The 24,030-nt window shown below is 68.4% G+C and overlaps 2 protein-coding genes across 9 annotated transcripts; one reads left to right on the top strand and one right to left on the bottom strand.

Moving 5' to 3' along the window:
• The first annotated feature begins 1,449 nt into the window (after nucleotides 1–1,449).
• Nucleotides 1,450–6,065, top strand: ERFL (ETS repressor factor like). The gene is made up of 5 exons (XM_070063289.1): nucleotides 1,450–1,574; nucleotides 3,918–4,152; nucleotides 4,425–4,620; nucleotides 4,711–4,828; nucleotides 5,131–6,065. Exons 1-5 carry the CDS (start codon nucleotides 1,508–1,510, stop codon nucleotides 5,583–5,585), a joined length of 1,071 nt encoding a protein of 356 aa, XP_069919390.1. The 5' UTR covers nucleotides 1,450–1,507; the 3' UTR covers nucleotides 5,586–6,065.
• Nucleotides 6,066–6,278: 213 nt separating this feature from the next.
• Nucleotides 6,279–23,179, bottom strand: ARHGEF1 (Rho guanine nucleotide exchange factor 1). 8 transcript variants are annotated; one of them, XM_051836509.2, is made up of 30 exons: nucleotides 23,012–23,179; nucleotides 20,156–20,249; nucleotides 19,988–20,071; nucleotides 19,606–19,719; nucleotides 18,206–18,304; nucleotides 18,020–18,062; nucleotides 17,635–17,881; nucleotides 17,276–17,305; nucleotides 16,987–17,086; nucleotides 16,771–16,867; nucleotides 16,656–16,691; nucleotides 16,392–16,529; nucleotides 15,765–15,870; nucleotides 13,221–13,388; nucleotides 12,824–12,969; nucleotides 10,576–10,722; nucleotides 10,184–10,266; nucleotides 9,855–9,980; nucleotides 9,658–9,772; nucleotides 9,406–9,506; nucleotides 9,114–9,191; nucleotides 8,864–8,939; nucleotides 8,612–8,779; nucleotides 7,998–8,085; nucleotides 7,819–7,905; nucleotides 7,541–7,608; nucleotides 7,372–7,458; nucleotides 6,874–7,034; nucleotides 6,698–6,798; nucleotides 6,279–6,611 (listed from the first exon to the last, which is right to left on the bottom strand). In XM_051836509.2, the coding sequence occupies exons 2-29, from the start codon at nucleotides 20,183–20,185 to the stop codon at nucleotides 6,715–6,717; spliced, it is 2,907 nt and encodes a 968-aa protein (XP_051692469.2). In that variant the 5' UTR covers nucleotides 20,186–20,249; nucleotides 23,012–23,179; the 3' UTR covers nucleotides 6,279–6,611; nucleotides 6,698–6,714. The 8 variants fall into 8 exon arrangements, with proteins under 8 accessions (XP_051692469.2, XP_051692467.2, XP_051692468.2 ...); XM_051836507.2 differs by having other exon boundaries at nucleotides 7,532–7,608; nucleotides 23,012–23,178; XM_051836508.2 differs by lacking the exon at nucleotides 23,012–23,179 and adding an exon at nucleotides 22,144–22,403 and having other exon boundaries at nucleotides 7,532–7,608.
• Nucleotides 23,180–24,030: the final 851 nt, after the last annotated feature.

The raw sequence follows: 24,030 nt of genomic DNA, 5'->3' as shown, positions 1-24,030 counted from the left end.
CGAGGGGGGGGTTGGAGGAAGGAGGGGGACCCAGGGAGGCCGAGTGAGTGCAGGGGAGGGGGTGATGGGGGAGAGGGACAGAACGTGGTGGGGGCACAGAGATGGGGGAGCAGAGACAGTGGAGAGAGACGGGGAGAGACGCGGAAGGAGGAACTGGGGAGGTGGAGAGGAGGGAGGCCTGGGAGCCACCTGGAGGAGCGGAGAGGGTGGGAGGCGAGTCGGAGGGCCGGGGAAGAGAGACCGGGAGAGACCCCCAGGTGGGAAGAGGTAGGGCAGAGGGAGACCGAGGCAGAGAGAGAGAGGGGGACACGATGGCAGGAGACAGAAGGGAGGAGAGACCGGGGAGGGGGGAGATGCAGGGGATGGGGGACAGAGATGGAGAGATGGGGATGGGCTGTCAGGGCGGCGGGTGTGGGCTGGGGGCGGGCGCTGGGGCGTCTGTGGGGAGACGCGTCCAAGCGGCGGGGTTCTGAAAAGTCCTGTCCGGTGTCCAGGGGTGAGGCGGGGCTTGTAGGGAGGGCAGGCGGGGGTGGGGTGGTACTCCGAAGTGCGGGGTCTCTGGGGAGCACGGGGTGGGGGGTGGAAAGGACATCTCTTTAAGGGACTTTAATGGGGCAGGCATCAGAGGGAGTCACAGAAGTGCTGGGAGAGGTGGGGTCTGCACAGTGGGTGGTGAGGGGCTGGGAACCTGGGGGGAGGGGTCTCCCGGAGCCCTGCTGGGGCTGGCCAGGATGTGCCTAAAAGAGGGAGTCCGAGGGGGCAGTGTCTGCGTTGGGTGAGAGGGGACTGGGTGGCTGGGTGGGAGCCTGCCGGCGAGGGGCTGAGCAAGGCGGGGCCTGAGGGGACTGGGATCCAGGGGGATGGGTGGGGGCTGTCTGAGGGGGGAGGCAGATCCAAGGGGAGGGGGCTGTCTGAGGCAGAGGCAGATCCACGTGGCAGGGGTCTCCAGGGTGAGCAGCAAGTCTGCAGTGAGGGGCTGCCCTGCCGGGCGGGGCGGGTGGCACACCAGGAGGGCAGGGGCTGGGCCTGCCCCTCCCAGCCCGGCCACTGCCCACTCTGGCCAGCTCTGGGCCGCCGGCTGCCGCCGCAGGAGCCCACCGGAGGGAGCCAGCCAGTGGGTGGGGGCGAGTTTCGGGCGGAGAAGATAGGTGTGGGGCGGCCCGAGACAGACGGAGAGCCCGCAGGTCAGGCGGGAGACGGCAGCAGAGCCGTGCGGGCGCGGGCGGGCGAGCGGCGAGGAGCGCGCAGGGAGGCCGGCAGCGGTGTGGTTAGTGGTCGCGGACCAGCGGGAGGACGAGGCTGCGGGAGGAGAGGCTGCGACCGAAGGGACCTGGCGCGGGGCCGGGACAGATGGGGCGAGCGGGCCAAGGGCTGCGAGCGGGAGGGAGCGGGCGCGAGGGGCTGGGGCCAGGCGGGGCGGGGGCCGGGCGCCGGCTGACCCGTGTCTGTTTCTCCCGCCCGCCCCGTCCCTGCCGTCTGTCGCGGCCTCTGCAGGGCCGGCTCCGCCATGGACTGTAGCTGCGTCTCCGACCTGCTCTTCGCCCCGCCCGCCCTGCCGGCTCTCTGGACCCCCGGTAACTGGCCCGGACCTCCCCCACCCCTCCCCAGGCCCACCCCGGGGAGCCGCGCGCCCTTCTCTGTATCCCTGTGTGTGTCACTCTTGTCCGTCCGTGCGTGACTGCATCTCCCCGGGTCTCGGTCGGAGCCCCCTGAATAAAACCTCTTCATGAAAAACTTGGCGAAAAACTTGAGGGCCAGATTTCCCTGCCACCTGCCTGCTGGGGGAGAAGGGGGGTGTCTGTGGGCGGGAGGGGGCGGGTGGAGGTCAGAGAGCGATGCAGATGCCGGGTCCTGGGTCTCTCCTCTGGCACCTCCCAGCTGCTCCTACCCACTCTTGCTCTGTGGGAGCGGGGCCAGGCCGGATAGAGGGACACACAGGAATGCACACGCAGCCCGAGCCGGGAGACTGTAGCTTGCTGGAGTGGGTGCTCTGAGCTGGAAGAGGGCAGAGGGGCCGGCTTGGGTGGGCATGTGAGCTCGTCACACGCTGCAAAGGAGGATACTGTGTGCGCACGCATGCATGCATGTGACAGAGGGCGAGCCTGGGACTGCGTACCTGGTTGTCTGGGGTCTCCCCTTGGAGTGTGTCCCTGCGTCACTGGAGTGTTTCTGGAGGAGGGGGCCGTACTGGGAGCTGTGTGCCCAGCTGCTGCCTGCCTTTGTGTGAGCTCGTGTGTCTGCTTGTACGTGCACATCGGAGCCACCTGCGCATCTCTGGGCTGGACGTGTGGACGGGGGTGTCCGCCGGGTCACCCTCCCCTCTCCCCAGGTCTGTCACGTGCGTGGTGTGTGGCAGTCCACGCATTTAGGGTTGTGTGGGTGGACGCGTCCTGGGCTCCGTGTCCCTGTGCATGAAGAGCACTGGGGACCATCGCTACACGTGTGCCGCTGCTGCCGAGGTTGGGGTCCTGGTTCTGGCTCTGGGTCTCCGTAGGTGCCACACACCTGAGCATGTGCGTCCCAGGACAGGCGTTTCTGGGGTGTCCGCTTTCCCCGGAGGATGTGTTCTGGGTGCAGAATGGGCTGGAGTCCTAACTGAGCTCTCTCATCTGTGCTGAGAAAGGCCCCCGAAGGAGTCCTTCGGGGAGAACGCGGTCTCAGCACCCACTTCTGCACTCCACTCCCTGCCTCCCGCCTCTGGAATGCTAGGAAGCCGAGACAGCGAGGAGCTGTGCTGTGGCCATGCTGTCAGCGGATGCAGGCACCCTGGTCTCTCGGCGCAGCCCCAAGCCCCAGGGGACACCCTCCCTGGCCTCCTTCCCTTTCAAGCAGCCCTCGGCTCATTAGCGACTAACCCTGCTGCCTGCTCACACATGGGTCTGGGGTCTCCGAGGATGTGGCATAGGAGTGGGTACAGAAGCTGGACCCCCAGCCTGAGCCTGTGGATGGGAGGCAAGACAGACCCCCCATCTGCACCCACCTCTGGTGTTCTCTGGACAGTGGGGCCCAGGGTGCCCTCCGGGTGGGAGGTGTGCCATGCTGCGGGGGGCCGGGGTGTGAGTGCCGGGGCAGGCAGGTTGCTCTGCTGCAGCGTCGCCTGGGTGTCCCCCTGCTGCGTGTGTACCTGGGGACCGGAGGGTCTTGGTGCCACGTTCACTGTCTCCATCACACTGTGTTCTTTGGGCTCCCGTCTCCTCGTGCAGTTGTGTGGTTAGGGTCCCTGTTCTGAGGGGGCCTCAGGTGTGCTTGTGTGTGTTGTGATGGGTGTGCCGCCTGGCTGGCAGAGATGACCTGGCCCAGGTCTAGGCCACCCCCGGGAGTGTGGCACTCGGGTGGGTGAGGGGATGTCTGTGTGGCATGCCACCTGCCACGGGCACCCCAGTGTGTGCACACATGCATAAGCTCACAGGTGCATATGCACAGCCTGTTCTAGACGGTGCTCTCACACACCTGAGCACGGATACAAGAGGACGTGGGGTGTGAGGGCGGCGGATAGACGGGAAGAAGCAGGGACGCTGATGTGCACACGGGCCAGTCAGCTTGTGCCAGCGTAGGGTCCGTGGGGGTGGGGCGCGGTTTGGGGAATGGAAAGATGGAATAGGAGGTGAAAGACAGGGAGACTGCCAAGGCCAGGGGAGGCTCAGCGGCACAGGATGCACCAGACCTCGGGGCAGCAGGGAGGGGCTCCGCCTCTGGAGGGGTCCTTTCCCTCCATCCACTGGCCCCTCCCACCTTTCTGGGGGCTGGGGTCAGGCTGCACAGTCCCTGGATCGTCACCCACTATTTGGACAATCAGGGGACTGGACGGCGGGAATGAGGTTCCCAAAGATGCCTGAGTCTCAGGGCCAGGGCAGGACGGGAGACCTCCCAGGACCCACAGCCAGGGCCAGGCCACACTCCCTGCCTCCCCTCCCCAGGGTTCGCCTTCCCGGACTGGGCCTACAAGCCGGAGTCGTCCCCTGGCTCGAGGCAGATCCAGCTGTGGCACTTCATCCTGGAGCTGCTGCAGAAGGAGGAGTACCAGGGCGTCATCGCCTGGCAGGGAGACTACGGGGAGTTCGTCATCAAGGACCCGGACGAGGTGGCCCGGCTCTGGGGCATCCGCAAGTGCAAGCCGCACATGAATTACGACAAGCTGAGCCGGGCCCTGCGGTGAGGAGGGGCTGGGGCCCGGACCCCCAGCCTGCCCCCTCCCGCCTCACTGCCCTGGGGCACCCCGCCCCTGGGAGCCCTCCCTCTCCATCCCCTGCACCCAGGGCGGGACCCCAGCTCCTGCCGCACCCCTTCCTTGCCCTAGGCACTTGGTTAGGGGACTTCTGGGTGCCTCCACTTCCCCAGGCTGCTATACCCGAAACCCTGCTAGGGGTGGGGGCCCCCCATGGCCCCTAGGGCCCCCAGCACCCTCCCGGTCCCTCTCCCTGCAGCTACTACTACAACAAGCGCATCCTCCACAAGACCAAGGGGAAGAGGTTCACCTACAAGTTCAACTTCAGCAAAGTCGTGCTCGTCAATTACCCACTGCTGGATGTGGCCGCGGCTGCCACCGGATCCCCACTCCTGCTGACCCCCGGTCCCTTTGGAGGGACCCCCGGGCCAGATGCTCCCCCCCTCACCCCTGAGGTGAGTCTGGCTACCAGTGTCCGCCGGGCCGTGAACGCCCTGGGGAGGGGTGGCGAGTCTGAGCTGTGCCGCCTGCATTTCCCTCTCCAGACCCTGCAGACCCTGTTCTCTGCCCCACGCCTGGGAGAGCCGGGGGCCCGGACGCCCCTGTTCACCCCCGAGACGGACAAGCTGCGTCTGGACAGCCCTTTCCCGTTCCTGGGCTCTGGTGAGAACCCAGGGGGCTCCCAAGGTGCTGGGGAGGTGCTGCGTGTGTCTGAGGGGAGATGATGCGGGAGGGAGGCCCAGGGCGAGGCTGTGCACCTGTGCAGGTGCCTGCCTGTGTAGCCACAGTGGCAGGGACCTGAGGGAACCACCCTGGGAGGGCTTTGGGGCCCCGAGGGAGCAGGAGGCGAGTGGGGAGGGGAGGAGACGGAGTGGGAAGGACAAGGGGAGGCCGCTGCACCCTCACTAGCCCAAGTAGGTCCTGGTGCTGGGGCGGCCCAGCCTGACCCACCCCATCCTCCCCAGGTGCCACCGGCTATTCCAAGCCCCCCGGCCTGCTGGGCCCCTACGGCCGCGCCTTTCCTGAGTACCCCTGGAACTTTAACCCATACCTCGCGGGCCCTTTCCCCAAACTGCCGCCGTCTCTATACCCCCCGCACTTCTACCCCAACCCTCTGGCCACTTCCCTGGGCCACCTGCCCTCGGCAGGGGCAGGCGCAGGCGGAGGCCCGGCAGCCGCGCCCCTGCTGGCTGCCACAGGGGAGAGCCTGGGTCCCGAGCGTCCCTCAGGCCTGGCAGCGGCCCCCCGCCTGGCGCTGCCAGGGGCCGGGGGTCCAGAGGGGGGGCTGGGCGGGAAGGAGGACAGCGACTCGGAGCTGGAGATCACAGACGTCAGCGGCTGCAGCTCCGACAGCGAGGGCGACGAGGGCCTCCCGGCGCCCCCCAAGGCCAAGGCAGGCAAAGGGGGTGCTGGCAGCTGAGCAGGCGCAGGCCGACGGATTCTGCGAGGCGGGGACCTGGACGGCTGCACCTGCAGCCTGTTCTGTTTGCTGTGTCCTCAATGCCCACCAAGGCCCAGGCCCCGGGCTGGGCCCGTCGCCGCCCCAGTCTCCTTCCCCAGCCCCCTGCAGAGGGGAGGGAGCAGGACGGCCTCCAGCCCTCTCCCCAGGCTCCACAGTTGGAGGGGGTCCCCGCCTGGCCCTGCTCCCCAAGTGCAATACGGCGCTCAGCCTCCCCGTCCTCCCCGTGCTGTGACCCGCGTGCTTGTGTAGCCGTGTCTCTGACCCCCTGTGCCCACCCGAGTCCTCACCCTTCCCGACAGGCCTCCCTGGGGCAGGGAGCTCAGAGCAATAACCCCGCCCCCAGCCCCGGCCCAGGAGGGGCCCCCTCCCCACCAGCTGCCCACGAACCCCTACAGCCACCTCCAGAGAGTTTACTACAAAAATAAAAGACGAGTGAGAAGTGGGGCGCCCAGTGTGGTGGGTGTGGAGGGGGGAGGGGCTGGGTAAGGGCTGCGGGGGGGGGGCTCCCCTCCCGCCCACCGCGGTGTGTCCAGCGGGTTGCCCAGGGAGTTAACTGTTGAAGGAATGGACAGGTGGAGGGGCAGACCCGGGGAGTGGATGTCAGTCTGCAGGGGCCCGGACGCCACACCCAGCCCCGAGCTCACAGGAGTCTCTCCTTAGATAATATATATTAAAAAATAGACCTCCAATTCCGGGTATAAAAACAGAGCAAGGCACTTGGGGGTGGGGGAGGGGGTGGCCCCCACAGGCAATACTGAGACGGCCCGGGAAAGGGGGTCGCGATGACGCCCCTGGAATGAAGCCCTGAGTCCCCCAAGCGGAAGGTGGGGGGCAGAGAGGGGGAGCGGAACCCCAGCCGGCCCCTCCCCCTTGTGGCCCCAAGGCGCCGGCTCCCTCTGCTCAGGCCTGGGTGCGAGATGCTACGGCGGCTGCGTGGGGGCAGCCCCTCCTGTCCTCTCCCGCATTCCTGTTCTTGAGAAAGGCCTGTGGGAGGGCGGAGAGGCAGGGTCAGGAGAGGGAGGACCGGAGCGGGGCGCCTCCGTGCCCGCTGCGGCCAGGCCCCCACTCACCTGCCTGGGCGGGGTCCTCAGGTGCAGCCCGGCTGGGGCACGGGGCTCCCCCCGAGCTGAGACAAGACGGGCCGCAGGCGGCACATTTCCTCCTCCAACTCCTGCGGGGGCGGTCGGTGAGCGGGGCCCTCCCCCGCCGGCTCAGCCCCCCCCCCCCCCGCCGGGCCCCCACGCACCTCCAGCTGCCGGAGGGTCTCCTCCAGGCTGAGCAGCTTCTCTAGGATGTCCTGGGTCTGCGGCGGGCTCAGGGGGCCACCCTCGGGGACCTCCTCCTCGCGGGGAGGCCCCGCCCCACTGTCTCCCTCCGCGGGACACAGGAGCTGCTTCAGGTTCAGCACTGACGGGGTGGACGGCCGAATCAGGCACAGGGGGATGGGGACGGGGACAGGGACGGGGGTGGGGGTGCTGGGCAAGGCGGGGCCCACGGGGACCGGGTCAGGGACCGAGTCAGGCACACGGGGCGGGGGTGCTGGCGAGCCGGGGCCCACAGGATGAGTCAGGCACACGGTGGTGGGGGGACGGGTGTGCAGGGCGAAGGGAACTGAGCCCGAGGCGAGCAGGCTGCGGGAGGGGAGGGGAGGGGAGGGGCTCGGGTGGGCCAGGTGCGTGTTTTGCAGCAGCTGGGCCTGAGCTGGCGCGGGGACACCCCGGAGGGAGGGGCAGGCCCGGGCTACCTTTCTGAAGGGCCGAGGCGGCAAGCTGGCCCTCGGGGCCCGGGCGGCTGAAGGGCAGGAGGTCACCGAGGAGTCTCTCAGTCCGGGCTGGGGGCACAGCAGGGTGCTCAGCTCGCGCCTCCCCCTCCCCGCCCGGCCCCCACAGGCACCCTGGCCTCACCGGTCTCACCGTCAGGGGGCGGCATCTCTCGGCTGCCGTTGCCGTTCTCAGAGTTGCTGAGCAGGGTCTCTCGGATGCTGGGGGAGGAAGCGCTGGGTGACCCCACGCTCTCAGCCCCAGGAGGGGGCAGGGGCAGGGAGAGAGCTGTGGGCGGGGCGGCGGGGAGGCCAGGAGACAGAGAGAGAGGCCTGGAGCAGCAGACAGACGGGCCGCGCGGGCTGGGCACACCATGGGCGCACAGGGCTGCGGCGCTGCTCGGATTCGCAGGAGCCGCCCGGCCCCCTCACCTGCTTGGGCTGGGTCGGGACTTCGGGCGAGCAGCAGGGGCAGGGACCTTCAGGGAGCCGGCAGTCTCGGTGATGAGCGCGCACCAGCTGGGGAGACAGGCCAAGCCCCAGGGCCCTCAGAACCCCCGGAGCCTGGCCCGGGGCCTCCCACCACCCTTAGCCCCCGGGAGAGCCCTCACTTCTTCCGCTCTGACACGGTCTGCGCCACCAGCTCGTATATCTGGGCCTCCTGGTCCCAAGTGAAAATGACATAGAAGGCTTTGTGATCTGCAGCGGGAGGGGAGACCGGGCTCAGAGTAGGGTCCCCCAGCGCGCACCCCTCTGCGAAGCTCCCACAGCTCAGTCCACCCTCACTGCCTGCTAACACCTAGGGTCCCCCACACCCCCTCACAGATCACGCAGCAAATTCCTGGCAGCTCAAGCAGGACGTCCCTTCAGCTGCCCGCCACCCAGCACTCCCACTGGCCCCGGGCAGCTTCTGGGCGTGGCTTCCGCCCCTGCTCCCGCCCAGCTCCCCAAGTGGCAGCACCAGCCCCTGCAGGGTGACTCTCCCCTCTCCTGCTCTACCTCAGTAAAACCCACACCCGGCCCCGCCCCTCGCCCAGAACAAGCCCTAGCCTGGCCCCGCCCACACGTCACCAGGACCGCGTCCGGCCCCACCCACCAGGCCCCGCCCCCTCCCCACCCGGCCCCGCCCCTCATCCAGACCCTGCCCCCCTGGTTCTCCAGAGGGTGCCCTCCCTTGCTCTGCTCAGCGGACTGCCCTGGGCCAGCCCGGCGCGAGCGCGCTCACCGGTGGCCACCTCGCGGGTCATGGCGGACGTGAGCCGCAGCACGGGCCGCAGCATGGTCTTGCCGTCCGGCGTGGGCGTCAGTGTCCGGCTGTGGGACTTGAGCAGCAGCCGCTCGTCCTGGCGCTGCAGCAGCAGCAGGAGGTCGTCCAGCAGCAGCACGTGCACCTCTGCGGGAGGCCGCACGGCCACTCAGCACCGGCCGGCCCTGGCCCGTCCCGCCCCGCCCCTGCCCGCACTGCCTCCCCACTCACCCACAGCCTTGTCCTTCGTCACCCGCCACGTCAACGGCCCTTCATGGATCAGCTTCTTCCGGGTGATGTCCAGGTTCTGGGGCAGGAGGGGGATGGTTGGTGCCAGACAGGAAGGCGGGGACGGGGGTGGGGGGTGGGGTGGCCGTGGGGTCGGCTGTCAGCGGGGTCTTGGTGGGTAGTCACTGGGAATGAGGTGGGGCTCAGAGCTCCCCGGGTGTTGTGTCACAAGGGCAGGGCAGGGGGCACCCACCTTGAACTCGCTCAGCATGGGGTCGCTGCTCTGCCTCAAGTGCGACAAATCCAGTCGTCGCTGGTAATCCTTGAGCCGCTGGGGCAGGAAGCAAGAGTGTTAGAAACGGGCCAGGCCACGCCCCGGGGCTGACCCACGCGACCTCCAGGCGCTAAGCCCGGGGATCCTGAGGACTGGGCCAACCCCTGAACACACAGCGACCTCGCTTGGGACAAGCCCAGGGCCAGGCCTGACCTCAGGCTGAGGCGGGCTGGTGCCTGCACCCAGGCCCTCGCTCCCCCGCCGGGCTCACCAGCAGGTCCTCCATGTCACGCACGGCTTGGTTGACGTGGTGCAGGATCTCCCGGCAGCACTCGGCCGCCCGCTCCACCTTCTCTCGTTCCGCGGGTTCTTCTGCGGGTGAGGGAGAGGCCAGCCGCCGTGAAGCCCGGCCCTGGGAGCCCCTGGCCGGAGGGCGCGGAGGGCGCGGAGGGAGGAGGGCGCAGAGGGCGCGGAGGGCGCAGAGGGCGCGGAGGGCGCGGAGGCCGGGCGGCCCTGCGGGTACCTGTGTTCTGCCCGATACTCTGCAGCAGCAGCGGGTACTTGGTCAGCCGCTGCATCTCCGTGGGGATCATGTCCTTCAGCTGCAGGCGGCGGCACCGCGGGCGGCTCTCGGCTTCCTGGGGGGAAGCAGTGCTGAGCCGCCCGAGGCTGGGGCTCTCCTGGGCCCTGGGCCCCAGGGGTCCGGACCCCGCCCCTCACCTGCACAAAGGCACAAAATCGGGGCTCCTTTCGCTGCTTGGCTTTGAGCTGCTCTAAGGCAAAGGACTGGCGGCTGCAGAAGCGGGAGGAGATTTTCTGGAACCAGGAGCCCTCCGCACCATCAAACTACGGCGAGATTTGGGTCGGGGAGGCGCGTCAGGTGGGAACGGCAAGGCCAGGGCCTCGCGAGGGGTGGGGATGGTACCCTAGAGTAGGACAGGCCTGGGGGCCGGAGTCCTGGGACTTGGGGGCAGCAGTTCAAGGCCTGGCCCCGGGTCCCTGGCTGGGAGGAGGGGACAGGGTGGGGGTGCGGGGCTGGGCACCCGCACCCGGGCCAGCAACACGTCTCCGATCTCTTCGATGAGGTAGCCACTGTCTTGCCTCCGCTTCATCAGGCGATCCAAGAACAGGGCTGTGAGGGGCAGAGAGGGGAAGCGGGTGCTCTGTCAGGGCTTGGAAGTTTCTGCGCAGGGCCCGGCTGGGAGCAGGTGTCTGGGTACGACCCTGGGGACTGGTGAGCCCGGGCCCCACCCTCAGGCGTTTAGATGGTGTCTGTCCCTGTGGGATGTGAGCTCTGGGGGTCCAGGGCGGTGGCCCCTGTGCTGGACACAGGCTGCTCGTGGTGGGTGCTCGGGGAGAACGTGCCGGGCCCCAGACCCACAGCACCAAGGCCTCGAAGGAGGCAGCCGGCGTGGGCGGAGGGCCACAGCCCTGCACTCACAATGCACCTCGATGAGCTCGTCCAGGCTGGGGAAGATGTTCTGCAGCTCCTCCAGGGGGAAGAAGCCCCCCTCCGCCATGGGCTGGTAGAAGAGGTCGTGCAGTACCCGCAGCATGCGCACGTGGGCTGCCTCCGTCACCAGCAGCTCTGTGGGGCCAGAGCGGGGAGCGTGGCTGGGGAGGGGCCGGAGCGGGTGGGCAGTGCTTCCTCGAAGTTGGCAGGGTATGAACCCTCTGGTGGGGTTGTTTGCCCCCTTAAATAGCCACTGAGGACCCCTCCACCTGCTGCAGCCAGCAAGGGTGGCCAGCGGTCCCCATCTGCCCGTCATGGGGAAGTCCTAGGCAGAGCAGGACGAGCTGGTCACCCTGCCGCCCGCCGCCGTGGTTAGTGTCTAACCGTCCAGCGCTCTGTCTCAATCCCCTCCACGCACAAACACACGTCAGTGGCCTCAGCTCTAGGCACACCCAGAAGCCCTGGCACACACGTTTCTGAGAGAAACTGCCACGCTGTCCGGTGTGGCAGCCCCTGGCCACACGCGCCTCTTCCCGTGTGAATTAACTGAAATGGAGTGCGATCCAGAAATCCAGTTCCCAGCTGCATCTCCACATTCCACGTGTTCACAGCTGCAGGTGGCTGGACATTTCTATCATTCCAGAAAGTTCCATCAGAGGGGGTCGTTTAGGATTTTATCGTGTCCTCCCAAGGAAGTGTGGTCCCAAAAGTAGTCACCCAGGGCCCTAAAATTTCTGAATGAGTGCCTTTTTGACTGTTAAGCAACCTGTAGGTCAACTCGCAAAGGAGCTCTGTGTGTAGAGGGGGCGGGGCTTTCAGGTTCTACCACCCAGTTCCTTTCCATTAGGAAGCGGAAAGAAAAAAAAATCAAGACAAAACCACGCACCACCGAGCCTGCCCCGGAGCCAGCCTGGCTGGGAGTGATCGTCTTCCCAGCTTCTCCCAGTGGGCGGGCTCTCCTGCTCTGAGACTGAGTCCAGGCTAACAGCAGCCCCTCCCTCTGCACGGCACCACACTAGACGCTGCACAGCCCTCAGGTGGGAGCTACGAGCGTCCGCCTCTCACACACACAAGCAAACACGGCGGCAGGTGCAGCGTGACCTGAGGGCACCTCACAAAGTCCGTGGAAGATGGGGTGGGCTGCTGCTTGGAACGCGTGCATCCCACACTGGGGCGCCCAGGTTCAAGCCCCGACTCTGCTTCTGATGCAACCTTGGGTGGCAGCCGATGGGAAACCCAGATGGAGTTCTTGGCTCCTGGCTGCAGCCTGGCCCACCCAGTTGTTTGTGGGTTTTTAGGGAGTGATCCAGGGATGGCTCATCTCCCTGCCTGCATTTACCTTTCAAGTTAAATAAATAAAATTTTAAAGAAAAAGGCTTATGGAAAATGGAATTAAAACATGCTTATTTTGTGGGCTGGCATTGTGGCACATCAGGTTTAGCTGCTGTCCGTGACACTGGTATTCCCATATGAGCAGCAGTTTGAGTCCTGGCTGCTCCACTTCTGATCCAGCTCCCTGCTAATGTGCCTGGGAAAGCAGTGGGGGATGGCCCAAGAGCTTAGGACCCCGCCACCCACTTGGGAGACCCGGATGGAGTTCCAGGCTCCTGGCTTTCAGCCTGGCCCAGACCCTGGCTGTTGCGACCATCTGGGGAGTGAACCAGCAGATGAAAGGTCTCTGTCTCTCCCTCCCTCTAACTCTGCCTTTCAAATAAATAAATACATTTCTAAAAAAAAAAAAAAAAAAGATGCCTGTTTTGGTACAAAAACTTTTGTCCATGCATATGAGGGACCTTCAAAAATTCATGGAAAACACAGGAGCCCAAGGACTTGGGCCATCTTCTACTGCTTTCCCAGGCCATCAGCAGAGAGCTGGATCGGAAGTGGAGCAGCCGGGACTCGAACTGGCGCCCATATGGGATGCTGGCACTGCAGACGGCGGCTTTACCTGCTATGCCACAGCACTGGCCCTGAGAAGCTTATCTTTTAATTCCACTTTCCCGCGGAACTTCTTGAAGTCCCCTCGCACACCACTTCCCTCCCTCCCGTCGGCACCGTCTGTACTGCACACAGGTTTCTGGAGAGGCCACTGTGCCAGCGCCACGCACACCCAGCAGCGGCAGGGCTGTGGTTCACAGGAGCAGCAGTCCTCTGGGACCCGGCGGCTGCCACCAAGGTGAACGCCCCCTGCACCCGTCTGCCTCTGCCGCCATGGTGGGGGGCAGGGTGCACTCACCGCTGATGACCTCCTGCCGCTTCACCTGGCTCTTGGGCAGGCTGTGCAGGGTGTCTAGGGGCACGAGCTCGCGCCAGCCAGGGGGCTCCTCCGGTTCCAGCTCCAGGCCTGAGCGCCCCGGCTCGCCCTCATCTCCAGGCTCGGGGCTGTGGACAGAGGCCCTGTTAGAAGCCCCGCTCAGGGCATCCAGCGGGAGCCTTCAACTCCTCGGTATCCCCCCACCCTGTGGCCCTGGCCTCCGACGTGCCCAGGGCGGCTCCCCTCCCAAGGCCTTGGCTGCGGCTGCCTCGGGGGCCTCAGCGTCTGACCGCCGTTTCTCTGAGTCCAGCACAAACTCCCGCCCCCTCCCACTCCGGCTCTCCAGCGGCCTCGGTGGACGGACGGGGAAGTGACGTACGTGGCTCGTCGGGCAGGGCCAAGCACGGCCGTGGCAGAGCTGGGGTCCATGTCCACGTCGCTCCGGGAACGGCCCCCACCCCGGCCCTTAGCCCCGAGGCTGCCCCGGGAAGGCCGGCGGCGGTCACTCACCCGCAGGCTCTCCGAGCGCCCCAGACGCCCTGATAGCCTGGACCCCAAGGCCAAGGACAGAGTCAGGCAGAGGCCAGGACAAAAAGAGACCAGGACAGGGACAGACAGACGGAGAGACCAGGACAGGGACGGGGACGGACGGGGAGAGACCAGGACAGGGACGCGAGTGGGGAGAGACCAGGACAGGGACAGGGATGGGGAGAGACCAGGACAGGGACAGGGACGGACGGGGAGACCAGGACAGGGACAGGGACGGACGGGGAGAGACCAGGACAGGGACAGGGACAGACGGGGAGAGACCAGGACAGGGAGAGACTGGGACAGGGACAGACTGGGACAGGGACGGGGATGGGGAGAGACCAGGACAGGGACAGGGACGGGGAGAGACCAGGACAGGGAGAGACCAGGACAGGGAGAGACCAGGACAGGGACGGGAGTGGGGAGAGACCAGGACAGGGACAGGGACGGACGGGGAGAGACCAGGACAGGGACGGGGACAGATGGGGAGAGACCAGGACAGGGACAGGGACGGGAGTGGGGAGAGACCAAGACAGGGAAAGACCAGGACAGGGACAGACTGGGACAGGGACGGGGAACGGGGAGAGACCAGGACAGGGACGGACGGGGAGACCAGGACAGGGACGGGGACGGGGACAGACGGGGAGAGACCGGGACAGGGAGAGACCAGGACAGGGACAGACTGGGACAGGGACGGACGGGGAGAGACCAGGACAGGGACAGACTGGGACAGGGACGGGGAACGGGGAGAGACCAGGACAGGGACGGACGGGGAGACCAGGACAGGGACAGGGACGGGGACAGACGGGGAGAGACCGGGACAGGGAGAGACCAGGACAGGAACAGACTGGGACAGGGACGGACGGGGAGAGACCAGGACAGGGACAGGGACGGGAGTGGGGAGAGACCAGGACAGGGATGGGGAAGGGGAGCCAAGACAGGGACAGGGACGGATGGGGAGAGACCAGGACAGGGACAGGGGTGGGGAGAGACCAGGACAGGGACAGGGACGGGGACAGACGGGGAGAGACCGGGACAGGGAGAGACCAGGACAGGAACAGACTGGGACAGGGACGGACGGGGAGAGACCAGGACAGGGACAGGGACGGGAGTGGGGAGAGACCAGGACAGGGATGGGGAAGGGGAGCCAAGACAGGGACAGGGACGGATGGGGAGAGACCAGGACAGGGACAGGGGTGGGGAGAGACCAGGACAGGGACAGGGACGGACGGGGAGAGACCAGGACAGGGACAGGGGTGGGGAGAGACAGGGACAGGGACGGGGGTGGGAAGAGATCGGGACAGGGACAGGGACCGGGGTGGGGAGAGACAGGGACAGGGAGAGACTAGGACGGGGACGGGGCGAGACCAGGACAGGGATTAAACATGCAACAGGAGACAGAGGAGTTGCAAAGACTACTGGGATTTTGGGGGTGCTGGGGTGATAGGGCCAGGAAGGAAACTCCAACTTGGCTGGGGGAGGGGAGGGCACCCGGGGGAGCATGGGTCTGGCCCCTCCCCCACTGAGGCAGGGCAGGGGCAGGGGATAGGGAGGGCAGGGTTTCCATACTTAGCTCTTCAACTGGGAGGGAGCTGTCCCTACCCACCCCTCATGGGAGGGATGAAGGGGAGGGGTGGCCATGGGGAGAGGGGAGGGGCTGGGAGAAGTGGGGGAGGGGCTAGCCCTCCCCCCACCCAGAGCCCAGGCACCCACCTCTTCCACCTTCTGGGGAGAGAGGGGCACAGGGTCAGCAATGGGCCTGGGAGGAGCCCATCCCACCTCCCCACACCCACCAAGGGGTCCCCAAAAGCAGCAGCACAAGGACGGGCAGGGGGCAGAGCCCCCCCACAGTGAGGGGGACAGGGCCCCCGGGCGTGGAGCGTGGGGCACTGGGGAGGAGGGCACCGGGACCAGGAGCAGAGCAAGGCTGCAGGGCCAGGGGCTTAGGAGGGAGAGAAGGGAAGGAAACGGAATGGGGCTCGGGCAAGAGGAGGGAGAGGCAGGCAGGGAGGGGAGGGAGGCGATTGGGAGGGAGAAGGGGGAGACAGGAGCTGGCAGTGAGGAAGAGGAGGAGGAAGAGGAGGAGGAGATGGCTAGGGGCAGGCAGGGAGGGAGAGAACCTGGACAGAGGGGAGGGGCAGGGAGGGGTGGAACTGGGAGAGGGGGGAGACAGGAGCTGGCAGCAAGGAGGAGGAGAGGAGGAAGAAGAGATGGCTAGGGCAGGCAGGGAGGGGGGGAACTGGGAGGGAAAGTGGGGAGACAGGAGCTGGCAGCGAGGAGGAGAGGAGGAGAGGAGGAGGAGGCGGCTAGGGGCAGGCAGGCGCAGATGCCAGCGGCAATGCCCACGCACCCTCCCCAGCCCCAAATAAGCCCTCCCGGCCCCTGGCCCAGGCACCTCTCCGTGTCAGCACCCTCCTCCGTGCTGTCCAGGGGCGCTGGGGGCTCCAGGCTCATTGGGCCCTGGGGGGGAGGGTCCCCCACCTCCAGGGGGCTGTCAGCACCTGCAGGGGTGGAGAAAGGGGAGCGAGGGCTGGTCTCCACCCTGCCCCACCCCTGCAGGCTTCAAGTGGCCCCTTTCGTGGAGTGGGGGAGGGGAAAGACACACAGTCTGAGCAGGTGCCCTGGGCAGCTCCGTTCCTCAGGTAAGACCTTCCTGAGCGTGGGTGTGGGCAGCTGAGACGCCCCCCCACCAGGCTGCAGCCCCCTGTGGAGTGGAGAGGCCGGGAGGCCCGAGGAAAGCATCGAGGGGCAGGAGGTGAGAGAGCAGCAGGGCTGGGAGCTGAAGTCAGGCCCAGCCACGCGCTGTCTGAGCGCCCAGGGCTGAGGGCTGCACAACCCTAAGGAGCTGAGGGTGGGGCGCTGGGGGCTCCCGGCTAGGAGGGCCCAGAGACACTGCTCGGGGGCTCTGGGAATGGAGCCACACGGCTGGCCAGGAGGGGGCGCTGGCACCCAGAGGGAGGGAGGTCTGAGGCAGCTGTGGCCTGGCTGGGAGGCGCTTCCTGCCCTGGCCCCGGGAACTCACCAGGCTCCCGGTCTGGGCTGTCCCCAGAAAGCGGGTGCAGAGAGATTCCGGGGGCGTCCTGCCCAGAAGCCCCGGCGCTGCGGTCCCGGGAGGGCACCCCCAGGCCCCCCTTCCGCTCTGTAGGGCCTGGCTTCTCACCTGGGGAGACAGCAGAGGGAGGCGGGGTAATGACGCGAGCAGCCCAAGCACAGCCCCGGGGACCCCTGCCCCGATCAGGAGGCCCTCTGCCTCCCTCCAGGCCCCGCCCCCGGACGCCGGCTTTACCGTCAACCTCGCCTTTGAGGTGCCGCAGGTCCGCAGCTGAAACGAGAGAGCAGAGCGGGTGGTGAGGTGGGGCGGCCGCGGAGGGCGGGCTGGGGGCGGGGCCGGGGCCCCTCACCCTGGGGCTCGCCCCGGTTCCAGCGGGCGGCGTCCAGGATGCTGCTCAGCCCTTTCTTGGTCTTCGGGGGCTCGTCGGACCGCCGGTTCCCCATCATCTGCAGGAAGACGGGGGAGGGGCGCCCGCCTTTGTGAGAAGCCAGCAGAGCGGATTTCCACCGCGGCGGGCGCGGGGTCCCCTGGAGAAGGGGCCGGGCCTGGGGGCTGCGGGAAGCACCTTTTTCCGGAAGAAGTTCCTCCCGGACTTCTTGTCCCCGCTCTTGGTCCGCACCCCAAGATGGCGCATGTACAGGCTGATGGCGCTGACCACCGCAGCGCTGCGGGAGGGGACAGTGAGGGCCCCGGACCGCGGAGCTCGGGCCTGGCATCCCCCCCCCCCCACAACCACTTCCTGTGAGTCTGAGGGAAGAGGAGGGTGCAGTAGGGCAGGGATGTGGCCCGGTGCCCCGGCCCCAGCCCCTCCGTCCCTCAGACCCAGGCTCCAAAGCCGTCACTGTGGTCCTCACCAGCGCTCCTCATCCACAGAGATGGTGTGCCTGCCGGGACGAGAAGGGAGTTGGAGTTGGAGCCGACCTCCTGAGCCCGGGGCCCTGCACCCAGTCTCCAGGCCGCCGGCCCCGGGGCGACACGGGGGCAACTGAGGGAGGAGGCTCTCTGTCGGCAGGACAGCGGCTGCAAGGACATGTCTGGACCAGGGATAAGACCTGGCAAAGGCAAGGGACCCCCAAAGCTGGGGCAGAGGGAGGAAGGAGTTAGAATCCCAGGGCTGGGGACAGGGGCTAAGACAGGAAGCCTGACGCAGCCTGGGGATGGCGGGGGTGCCCTGGTGGTGGAGGGGCGGAGGCCCCCGTCGCTGGCCACTCACTGCATCTCCTCCAGGTGGGCCAGCAGCCGCTCGGCCACATGCCGCTCGCGGGCCACGTAGCTGGCGCGGTCCCGTCCCCCCCAGGCCTCCAGCTGGGCCAGCTCCTGCTCCCAGGGCGTCATGCCCATGAGGCGCTTGGAGCGGAAGTCCTCCAGCTGCCGGCCCACGGCGGCCTGCTGGCTCTGCACCACCTCCTGCACGAAGCGCCGCTGGACGTCCTCGGCGATGAGGTCGGGCCGCGTGCGATCTGCAGGGACAGCGCGGCGGGGCTGGGGCCTGCGGCTGGGACCCCAGGGCCCACCCGCCTCGGGGCCCTACAGCCTCCCGAGGCCCGGTCCCTGCTAGGCCCGGTCCCTTACCCGGGGAGTCCCCTCTTCTTTCTTACCCAGTTCAAAGGCCACGCTGGGGGGGACCTGCACCCGCAGAACCTGCTCGGGAGACAGTGCAGTGAGGAGGGGGCGGCCAGGAGGGAGGGCTGGGGAGGGCCTGGAGGCAGCGACCCCTCGCGGGAAGAGGTCAGCAGGGGACAGCGGTTCTTGGGGTGCGCGGGACACTCGAGGTTGCCTCTCACCGCGGTCTTATCCAGGAAGCTGTGACAGAAGTCCAGGAACGCCTTCTTGGCCTCTTTGGGGCCCAGTGAGCCCAGCATGTCCGCGTGCAGGCAGCAGAGCTGGGGGAGACACAGGGCGGCACGCCCAGACCTGCCGACTCTGCAAAGCTGTCCTCCCCTGACTGCAGGGCTCAAACACCACCTCCTCCAGGAAGCACTCTCGGATCTCCACCCCCAGCCCTGGCCTCCGCACGGCCTCTCCAGGGCCACCACGCGTCTCATTTTCTATCCCATGATGCAGTTCTTTGTGCTTCTGAATCCTCAGCGTAGCCACGACCCCCTCAGCCTGTTCGGTGGTGGGGACCCCCACTGGCCCCAGGAAGTGGCACAGTGAGGATTTGCGTCTGGGCAGCCGTTCCCTGCCCAGTGTGCTCGCCCTGCCCCGTCGCCTCTCCCTGCCCAGTGCCCTCTCCCCGCCTCGTTGCCTCTCAATGCCCAGTGGCCTCTCCCTGCCCCAGTCCGGAGCCTAGGAACCTGAGACAGGGTCTGCAGGTGGGGCCGAGGGGCGGTGCTGCCTCCTGTGTCCAGCGCACGGCAAGGCCTGGTGCACGAGCTTGGGCGGGAGTGGACCCTCTCCTGAGCGGCCGTGCAGCGGGGACCCCCATGTGTGCCGGCTCCTGGGGCACTCTCGCCTGGCCAGTGGCTGAGGACTCCCCGCGAGGCTTTCTCCACGGATCTACAGCCACTCTCCCCTCCCCCAGCGCAGCCAAACTGCAAGAGGCCCGGGCAAGCAGCCCAGGGGCCCGCACCGTGTCTCCACCACTCCCTGAGCTGAGCTGAGGGAACCACACGAGGGTAAATCTCAGACCGCACGGAGCCGCCTCTGCCGCAGCGGACAGACTACTGCCTGCACTGCCCGAGCTCTGGGTCAAGCCCTCCTGTTCCACTTCTGATCCAGCTCCCTGCTAAGGCGCCCGGGGAATCAGCGGAAGACGGCCCGAGTGCTTGGGCCCCTGCCGCCCACGTGGGAGGCCTGGGTGAAGCTCACAGCTCCTGGATTTGGCCTGCCCCAGCCCCGAAGTGAATAAACAGACAGAACAGCGGCTCCCGGCTTCCCCCGCCGGCCCAGGGGGCTGCATGGGGTGGGTTTCTTGCTTGTGCCTCGGGGCTGCCGACGGCCTTCTCCCAGGCTCCAACCCTGACCTATGGACGGAGGACGGGATCCTCTCCAGAGTGCATGGGGAGGGCACTGTCACTGATGGTGACGCCGCGAGCAAGGGAACGGGATGTAGTCCCTGCAAAGCCCCAGGGACCCCCCCCCCCAAGCACCGCCCACCGAGGTTCACGCGGGCGGGTGGGCGCCTGTGTGGGTCTCTGGCTGTGAGCCGCCCGCCCACCTCGCTCCCCGAGCGCGCCCTCACCATGGGTCCCGGCTCGAACTGCAGGGCCACGTGCTGCAGCAGCGCCATCAGGTGGGCGGGGCGCTGCTTCACCTGCTCCAGGCTCTGGAACTGGCTACTCTGCTCCTCCGCGTTCTGGAGATGAGCACAGTGGGGGGCTGCGCTGTACCCACCCCTCCCGACACCTCCCGCTGCATCCAAGCTGGGAGGTGGGCAGCAGAAGGCGTGGGTTTCGTGTGGCACAGGTAGGTGACGAGGACAGGAAGCAGGAGGGACAGGTGGGGGGGGCAGGGACAGGAGCTGTGGTGGGGTCCCTGAGGATGGGGTGGGGAGGTACCAGGAAGAGGTGGGCAGCAGGAGGCGGGGACAGGAGCTCCGCGCCCGCTTCCCACGGCCCGCTCACCATCTCCAGGTCGTTCTCAAAGTCCTCATCCTCGGCGCCGATGATGCTGACGGGCGCCAGGCCAGGCCGGGGCGGCCCCGGGGCCTGTGCGAGACCGGGGACGGGCTCAGCCCCCGCTGCTCCCCACCTGGTGGCCCCAGGCCCCTCACCCCCGGGCTGCCCACTCACCGCCCCGCGGGCGACCTCCTCCAGCTCCATGGGCTCCGCAGGCTGGGGGAAGAGGCGGGGGAGGCGCGGGCGGGCACTCGGTCACTCGGGATCCCTGTCCAGGTGCGAAGGTGAGTAAACAGCCCGCCCCAGCCTGGCCTCCGCGGCTCAATGGGGCCTCTGTGCGGCCACAAAGAGCCCTTCAGAGGCCAGCCGGGGCGGGCGGGGCCCAGACCTCTGGGTCAGAGGGACCAGGGGGCGGGAGGCTGGCTCCAGAGGGCAAGTGCAGGTCGGGAGGGGAGAGCAGGGGTGCGGGGGGCTCTCCCCCTCTTCTGCGACAGCCCTGGTCAGGATGTTGCTCCGAACCCACCGGCCCCACTTCCTGTCACAGGAAGTCACAATGGCAAACCCCCAACCCCCACCACGGAAGAAACGAAACCAGACCCCCCCGCCCTCGGGGAGCCCCCCACCCAGAGGCCCTCCTTCCCCTCAGGAAGCTCCTGTGTTCCCCGGCCAAGGGGCCGTGTGTGCCCAGGCTGCACCTGTCCCCTGCCCAGGTCCTCTTCCGGCCGTCGGTCGCCCCTCCCCTGGCCTCCGGCTCCCCCTCCTCGGCTCCCCCTCCTTGGGTGGTCTTCCCCACATCCCCTTCCAGTCTCCGCTGCCCCAAACCCTCCCACCTCCGCCCCCGGGTTAGTCAGGGGTGAGGTGGACCCGGGGGCGGCTCCCTACGGCCCAGAGTTATTTATAACCCGGGACCCGCCCTTCTCCCTCTTCCTGGGCCTCCTCCCTCCCTCGCCCACGGCAGCTGTGATCTGGACTGGGCTCATGGGACAAGGATGCTTTCTGGGGTGCCCCGGGGGTCCACCTGAGCAAGCATCGTCTCCAGCCCTTCCCGAAAAGGGTATCTGTCCACCGAAGGCGTGGGTGGTTCGGGACTGAGCACTGAACGCCCAGGTCAGGTTGCCCCGCAAGGCAGGAGAAGCAGAGTCATTATTTTTTTAAGGAGAGCTGAGCTCACCAGCACCGCCGGAAGTGCTTCTGGGGACGAAGTCCCTGAACCCGCCCGCCCGTCTGCCTCCCGCACGGTAGGGAACCTGCGGCATCCGGGCTGGGAGACGGGACCACGGGCGTGGAGGGTCCACGCTCAACCTCAGCCCAGTGAGGGCAGGGAGCCCCCCCACTCCCCGAGGTAAGCACTCAGACAACAGGACAACAGTGTGAACGGTAGCTGACACCTGGGGGCAGCGATGCAGGGCCGGCCACCCCACCCTCTGCACCCAAAACCCTGAGACCCGCCAGGTCTTCCCAGATGCCAGCAAAGCCGCGGGTGCGGGGGGTGCGGGGGTGCGGCCGCTGTGGCCTGGGCAGGTCCAGTGTGTGCCGTGCGGGACGCGGGAGGGGAGGGGGTCCAGGAGGGCGAAGCTGTCCGAGGACGGAGGGGTCCACAGACGACCCGCAAGGCCTGTGGTCCAGCAGAGGGAGCCCTGGGTGCAGCGCCGCGGGGGCACCCAGCAGTCAGGGCACCTGGCCGGAGCTCAGGGTGCGACAGGCGTGGAGCGGACGACCCCAGGCCCCCGGGAACCGGGGCGGGCCGTAAAGGAGCTAAAAGGAGCCCTTGGAAACTTCAAGTCCGTTCCCTCTGCCACTCGGTAAGGGACCCGAGGGTCCTGCAGGGAAAGCCCCCGGAGGCTTCAAAGGGGCGCAGAATTGTACAGGACTCGAGGTGGGTGCCGGGATGTAGTGTATACGCCCCCTACTCAAGGGGATGCTATGGCCAAGAGGACCCCGTCTGTAAGAAGGGGTCTCAGGGAAGGGGCGCGAGCGCAGGAGACCCTGAGACCTACAGGGGCCGCGGCGGGTCCACACAAGCCCCAGAGCATCCATGGGACGTGGCGGGGCTACACGGGCCTTAAATCCTACAGGGGACGTGGCGGTGTGCACGGCCCGGGATGCTGGACGGACCCGCAAAATCAGGGTGCGACGCCCGCCGGGGACCGCGAGTCCCTCACCTGCTCCGGGTGGGAAGAGAAGCCCCCGCGGCCGCCGGGACCGAAGCCTCCGCGCGCTGGCTCCGGGATGCCCCCACCCCCGCCGCCGAGTCGCTCTAGCCGCCCCCGAGGCGGCCTGCGCGCCCAGCTCCACTCCTCCCGCCGGCCGCTCTAGCCAGGCTCCTGCCGCGGCGACTCTACTCCTCCTGCAGGCCGCTCTAGCTCTCCGCCGCGCCACGCTGGCCGCACAGGGCCGCTCTGGCCTGCCTTGGAGGGCCGGCGCTTCCGTATCTCCACTGTCCCGTCACTCCGCCGGGCCCCGCCCCCGCCCCGCCCCGCCCCCCACCCGGAGGCGCGGAGGCTTCCAACTCCGCGGTGCAGCTGGACGCGGGACCTGAGCGGCCCCGGCCCGGAATCCCGGAGCCGGGGACCGGCCGAGGCCCCGCGACGCCCCCTCTCCCTGACAGGCGGGGTGACTTCCCACGAGCAGCCTCAGTCTTCCCTTCTGCACAATGGGCGAGCTCTCCGGCTCCCTGCCCTGCACTTATCTCCCAGGGGATAATGCATGATCCGGAAACCAGCTTCCCAAACGCGCCGTGCGGCTCTCAGCTCCACAGCGGCCCACGCCGTGTTTTCCTTTACGAGTGGCTCCGAAGCACGCGGGGTTTTCCACGGGCCACCTCCACACGGCCTCTCGCTGGGCTCCTGGGCCTCAGTTTCCCCACCCGCACCCCAGGGCTGACCGCGCGTCCTCCGCCGAGCCGTGGGGAGGCCCGGGACCCGGCCTCGCGCGGCCGCCACCCGCCGGCGGGCGCTCGGCGAGCGAGGCTCTCTCCCTCGGCCCCCTTTCCCAGACGGGAACACTGAGGCGCGGGGCCGGGGTCGGTACCTGAGTCGGCGGCGGCGCCCGAGGTCGGCCTCGGCGGTCCGGGGCCTGCGTCCCGGCTCCCGCTTCCTGGCTCCGGCGGGGCAGGAAGTCGGCGCGTTTTTTCCGGAGCCCCCGCCCCGCCGCCCCTCCCCGCTTCCTGCCCGCGCCCCGCGCCCGCTCGGCACCTCCGCTTCCTTCCCCTTCTCGCCGGCCGCCCCACCTACCCGGCCCCGGCCCGGCCCGGCCCCACCTACCCGGCCCCGGCCCGGCCCGGCCCGGCCCCACCTACCCGGCCCCGGCCCCGGCCCCCGGCCCCCGCCCCCTCCCCACTTACCCGGCCCCGGCCCCCTCCCCACTTACCCGGCCCCCTCCCCCCTTACCCGGCCCCGGCCCGCCCCGGCCCCCTCCCCACTTACCCGGCCCCGGATCCCGGACCCCGCCCCGCCCCACCTGCCCCGGCCCCCGCCCCGCCCCGGCCCCACCTACCCGGCCCCGGCCCGAACCGGGCCCCCGCCCCGGCCCCACCTACCCGGCCCGGCCCCGGACCCCGGCCCCCGCCCCGGCCCCCTCCCCACTTACCCGGCCCCGGCCCGCCCCGGCCCCCTCCCCACTTACCCGGCCCCGGCCCGGCCCCCCCGCCCCGCCCCGGCCCCACCTACCCGGCCCCGGCCCGAACCGGGCCTCGGACCCCGGCCCCCCTCCCCGGCCCCACCTACCCCGGCCCCCGGCCCAGGCCCCGCCCCGCCTACCCTGCGCCCCCCCCCCCGCCCCTGCCCCGCCCCACCTACCCCGCCCCGGCCGCGCCTGGTCCGACGACCCCGCACCCTGGGCAGCCCCGCGCCGCTAGCTGGAGGAGCCGGGGTCCGAGCTGCGGCCTGGCCTGCCGGCCGTCCCTCCTCAGTCCCCCACTGCCCATCTCGCGTGGGGTCTCTCCGCAGCCCGCGCTGTCCCTCGGAGCCCTCTTGGCTCCCCGCCTCCGCCCCCCACCAAGTCCCTGTGTGGCCGGCGGGCCCTGCACCCGTCCCTGTCTGTCTCAGTCG

The sequence above is a fragment of the Oryctolagus cuniculus genome, chromosome 18 (genome assembly GCF_964237555.1).
Source record: "Oryctolagus cuniculus chromosome 18, mOryCun1.1, whole genome shotgun sequence".
In the NCBI taxonomy this organism is placed as follows: domain Eukaryota; kingdom Metazoa; phylum Chordata; class Mammalia; order Lagomorpha; family Leporidae; genus Oryctolagus; species Oryctolagus cuniculus.
Note: the sequence above shows the minus strand (reverse complement) of the source record. Positions and strands in the feature narration are given on the sequence as shown.

Bases quoted from the DNA above. Each gene is read 5' to 3' on its own strand.
- ERFL (XM_070063289.1), top strand. From the start codon at position 1,508: ATGGACTGTAGCTGCGTCTCCGACCTGCTCTTCGCCCCGCCCGCCCTG. The intron at 1,575-3,917 runs GTAACTGGCCCG...TCCCCTCCCCAG, and splicing joins GCCGGCTCTCTGGACCCCCG to GGTTCGCCTTCCCGGACTGG. The intron at 4,621-4,710 runs GTGAGTCTGGCT...TTCCCTCTCCAG, and splicing joins CTCCCCCCCTCACCCCTGAG to ACCCTGCAGACCCTGTTCTC.
- ARHGEF1 (XM_070063286.1), bottom strand. From the start codon at position 14,872: ATGCTCCCCCGGGTGCCCTCCCCTCCCCCAGCCAAGTTGGAGTTTCCT. The intron at 9,507-9,657 runs GTACCCGCAGGG...CCTCACCCGCAG, and splicing joins GAGTATCGGGCAGAACACAG to AAGAACCCGCGGAACGAGAG. The intron at 7,459-7,531 runs GTGAGGCCAGGG...CTGTGCCCCCAG, and splicing joins GCCCCCTGACGGTGAGACCG to CCCGGACTGAGAGACTCCTC.